The following is a 5,000-nucleotide window of genomic DNA, read 5'->3' on the forward strand; positions in this document are numbered from 1 at the left end:
TCCTTGGGAGTCTTTCGCTTGGCAAATGTAACACTCTCAGCCAATACTTAATACAGCGAACCGACGAAGTGACATAAAGTGGATAGCGGCCTAAGTCACCATATACCATCTTGTTTGGTGTTTGTCGTCCCACACACAAAAACTTCTTGCATGCAAACAAATGGGCTTTCTCAAGAGCTTCAAACCTTTGGAATCCCCACAGCTCAGATCCATACATTAAGATCGGGAGGACCTGTGCGTCATATATTTTAAAAAATACGCTTCTAGGTATGTTGCCTAGCCTCCACCAACATCTTAGGATTTGGCCAGTCCTTATCTTTGCCTTTGAGGCCAGATCGCTGACCATTAGCGTCAATGACAATTTTGTGGTGAAATTTAGCCCCAAGTACTTGTAACTGTTCACCACCTCTATGTCCTCGTTTCCGTACTTCCAGGCTTCATTTGCTGCCAAAAATCCTCCTTTTCTAAAAACGATTACCTTTGTCTTATCCAGGTTGACCGTCATGGAAAACTTATCCGTAAACTGTTTTAACACATCAATCTGTTTCTGTAACCCGGCTGCACTATAGGATTATCAAGAGTACATCGTCGGCAAACAGCAATATGAGAATCTGCATCACGTCAGGTGTTAACTGTATTCCATGTTTACCGTTTTGAAACATTTCAAGTGCCAGAGAGAGAGAGAGAGAGAGAGAGAGAGAGAGAGAGAGAGAGAGAGAGAGAGAGAGAGAGAGAGAGAGAGAGAGAGAGAGAGAGAGAGAGAGAGAGAGAGAGAGAGAGAGAGAGACTTTACCAACATTAACATAAATATCTGACTAGTAATGTGTCCGTCACACTGGAAGTCTTCGGTTTGATTCTTCTGTAAAATGTTCTGCTTGTAAACAAATTAGAAGGCAGACTTATCTTTCCAATTACTCTGACAGCTACAAAGTAGAACAAAAGTCTCTACAGGGGCAGGAAAAATGAACGCTTACATACCCCAGCCGGAAAAGCCCACTTGCAGTCGTAGCGGTCATCTGAGGCATAGGTTTTGTCCACGTCACATGACCCGGAAACTGTCCAATCCCTGTTGTCCACCTCAGTACGGCAGTTACTGACGTATTGAGCGGGATCTGCAGCATATACTTGCATGATAATAATAACAATGAGGATATTCATATGGTGCTAATCCTAAAAGAGTTCTAAGCGCCTCACAAAAACATACATGTATACACACATTATTCTGTACGCAATTCAAAATTAAATAATAATACGCATCGAAATATACTTATACACTTTACAAAGTTTTAACCCACATAATGTCAAATCACATTTTAATACACATCGAAATAATAAGAAATCCTTGTTCTATAAACTGTTAATTCTTTTAGTTTTGTCTCAGGAACCATTTATGATATTGTTCAAATACAAGGGTAGGCGGACACAAATCTAAGACATGCCTAAGTTATCTGAAAGAATTGGCGTAACAAGTCTTTCGTATGCTACCAAAGCTATTACTGTCTTGTTGTGGACCACAATGAAAGGTAAAACTGGCCGACGGGAAGGAGAGATCTATGGTCTAACGTTCCATATCCGGGCATTTGTTCCTGGAATTTTGGCGGACACCTATGACGAAAATCCCAAACCTGAATTCGGGGGTAAGACTTTGATGTATTCTTGTTTGACACACACTGTCCATGGACAAATATCATCGGTCATTTGAAGTACAGCGAGCTTTGAAACACGCCAATGTTTCATCCTTTTATAATGGGACATAACAGTGACGGTAGCATAAAGTCAGTGTGTAGCTCTCCTGTGTGGGTTCAGTTCCCAAGTTCAGCAATGGATTCCTTTCCGAGCGTCAGCAGTAAATCCTTATATCTTAAAGTTTAGGAAAGGTTTAGGGATGTTAAAGCACAAGTACAGAGAGAGAGAGAGAGAGAGAGAGAGAGAGAGAGAGAGAGAGAGAGAGAGAGAGAGAGAGAGAGAGAGAGAGAGAGAGATGGAGAGAGAGCGAGGGTGGAGAGAGAAAGAGAGAGAGAGAGAGAGAGAGAGAGAGAGAGAGAGAGAGAGAGAGAGAGAGAGAGAGAACCAGATAGCTAGAGAGCCAGTGACAGAAAGTTGTCTTACATATCACTCGAAAGTTACAGGAGGCAGTATTGATATTCGCGTCGATGGCACTCATTGCTACACATTCAATTGTTCCAGCAATGGCAGTTCTGTGGTTCCGTCTGACCGTAAGAGTGATAACACTAGACTCTGGCATCTCCGCCTTGTAATCATCGCTGACGGTGTAGCATGGCAGAGATGGCACCGTGCAGGTTGCAACGGACAGAGTTGATCCATTTGGTTGTTTTAGATCCCAGTACACTGGACCGTATCTATACCTCGTATAGAACCCTGTGCAGTTTAAACTGAACGGACGACTCTCGTCGACGTCTAGCGTTATTCGACGATTGCGTCCGCATATGGGAATCGTCTGGCCTAAAAGAAAGTAAAGTAGCAATTGTTTTTCTCCATAGGAGTTTATTTCATCATCGTCGTCGTCGTCGTCATCGTCATCGTCGTCATTGTCGTCATTATCATCTCTTTCTCTTAAATCCCATCATCATCGTCATTTGTTCTCGCGCTCAATTCACCTAACGCTGTTTAATAACCACAGAAAATCAAGCGACACATACCCACGCACCTTATATATCACTTGCTTGCTTTCTTACTTTACTTGTTTGCGCACGCGTTCTATCAACTCTATCTAACTCGTCATGAAATGAAATAGAATGAAATGAGGATGAAATTCGCTTGTTCATTTCAATGCTTGTTATTCTCTCAGGTGCCAGGAGAAAAGGTTCCGTACAACTCTCGCTTACTCTATTACACATGTTGTATGCATAAAGAGCGATTACTTTCTCTTTGGTTATTTGATATCCTTCTAACTCGGTTAACTACTTGCTTGCTTAATCCAGCTAGCACACACACACACACACACACACACACACACACACACACACACACACACACACACACACACACACATACATACACACACGCACGCGCGTACGCACACACAAACACACAGGCACACCTTTGGACTTGGCAAGAAGACATCGTACTATGTATAGATACGGATCATTTCCCTCATATCTATTTCTCTCTGGTACATGATTGACCCTTACACACAGTCATAAGACAACCATCACATATCGCAATAGTGTCAGAATAAACAACGTGCTCACCATAAATAAGGCAAACGGCAGCTGCTGTCACTGCCCAAAAGACTGTTGGCGACATCATGTCAGTAATTTGGCAGACGGCTGACTGGACTCTCATTGCCCATTACTTTCCTTATAATGCCTAGCGGAAAGTGGAAGCTTGCTTAACCCTAGCTGACAAATGGTGTGTGTTGGTTTCCTGACTACATGTACGGGTCTGGTAATTGTGCATTGTGACTTGCCCACGTTTATTCGAGCTTCCCTGTAATTTGGTGAAAAATGTTTCCTCCCTTTCTTTCTTTAGTTGGTGTTTAACGTCGTTTTCAACCACGAAGGTTATATCGCGACGAGGGAAAGGGGGAGATGGGATAGGGGAAAGGGGGGAGATGGGATAGAGCCACTTGTTAAGTGTTTCCTGTTCAAAAAAGCACCAATCAAAAAATTGCTCCAGGGGCCCGCAACGCAGTACAATACATGACCCCACTGGGAGAATGCAAGCTTCCAGTACAAAGGACCAAACATTTCTTACACACTGCTTGACCAAAATCTCCACAAACATCGACCATATTCTATACAAGAACCACCCAACAAGGGTTAAAGGAGAAACAGAATCCATTAGTCGCCTCATACGACATGCGGGGTGCAGAGAAATAAGGATGTGGAAAAGAAGACTTTTGGTAAGTGAAATAAAGGTGATGGATCCAGTCAGGTAGAAATAAGACAACAAGAAAAGAATTGGAAAACTGCAGGGAATAGTAGGGAGAGTTTTCTTGGAAGGAAATATAGGTGAAAGGACTGGTAAGGCAGAAATAAGACAAAAGAAGAGAAGAAACAGAATTGTTAGTCGCCTCTTACGACATGCTGGGTAGCATCGGGTAAATTCTTTCTAGTCCCAACCAATATGGGACTCCCCCTAACCCGCGGGGGGTATGTTTCCTCCCGACAAGGGGTGATTATAATCTTAGCTAGGATAACAAACAATAGTCATAAACATCAATTAATTATGGGAGAGTACAATGATCATTAATATAAATGTACACACGCACGCACGCACGTTGCAGGCATAAACAATGCTTGTAATAACAAGCGAAAATGTGACCTGCAAACACACATACACATACACATACACATATGACTTAGTGCCAAAATATGTGCACAAGAAGAGGACAGAGGAGGGGGAAAAGTTCCTTGTATGCAAACACTTTGTGTGTTTTCTGAAACTTTCGCAAGCATAAAAAATCCATGTACAAGAAAAAGATAACGGCTTTAATGGATTTAAAGAAAAATACATAATTCTATACCGTTCTACGAAGCAAGGTGGCGGACAAAAGACAGAATCTCGCCTTGAAACACTAATAATGATGAAGATATGACTCGGGCAGAATACGCACAAATACGCAGAACTAGACAGATAGTACTTGAGAAACTTTTTTTTAAACGTTCGACCGAATGTGATTGTATTTTGGGCAGCCTTGATAATTATGCATCATCGACGTAAACAAAGGCAGTATCAAACATGTCCGCATTTTAAAGGTCAATTTTCGTTCGGGGCAGCGATTTTTGAGTGAATAACCTCACACCTGCTCAGTATTTGTACTTGAAATGATCAACACTGTATTTTGTCCCACACACTCTCTGCACAAAGAATGCAGCACATGTATTTCATCATTGTTTGTTTTTGGGTTTTAATGACGCACGCATTTGTATGCACACCTTTTGGCACCAAGTCACATAATCGTCCACCGCAAATTATTCTTGGACAGGAATAATTGATTCGTCAAACCAACGACCTATTTTTTTCAAAACCACTCA

The 5,000-nt window shown here is 42.0% G+C and overlaps 1 protein-coding gene across 1 annotated transcript in view; it reads right to left on the minus strand.

Moving 5' to 3' along the window:
- LOC138945511 (uncharacterized) overlaps window positions 1–3,306 on the minus strand; it is an 11,002-nt gene extending 7,696 nt beyond the window's left edge. The window contains exons 1-3 of the mRNA XM_070316946.1: window positions 3,213–3,306; window positions 2,110–2,463; window positions 979–1,112 (exon numbers count right to left, since the gene is read on the minus strand). Of these exons, the coding sequence (XP_070173047.1) occupies window positions 979–1,112; window positions 2,110–2,463; window positions 3,213–3,306 (582 nt within the window). The remainder of the gene's footprint in view (window positions 1–978; window positions 1,113–2,109; window positions 2,464–3,212) is intronic.
- Between the last annotated feature and the right edge of the window lie 1,694 nt (window positions 3,307–5,000).

This window comes from Littorina saxatilis, linkage group LG13 (genome assembly GCF_037325665.1).
Source record: "Littorina saxatilis isolate snail1 linkage group LG13, US_GU_Lsax_2.0, whole genome shotgun sequence".
Taxonomy (NCBI): Eukaryota; Metazoa; Mollusca; class Gastropoda; order Littorinimorpha; family Littorinidae; genus Littorina; species Littorina saxatilis.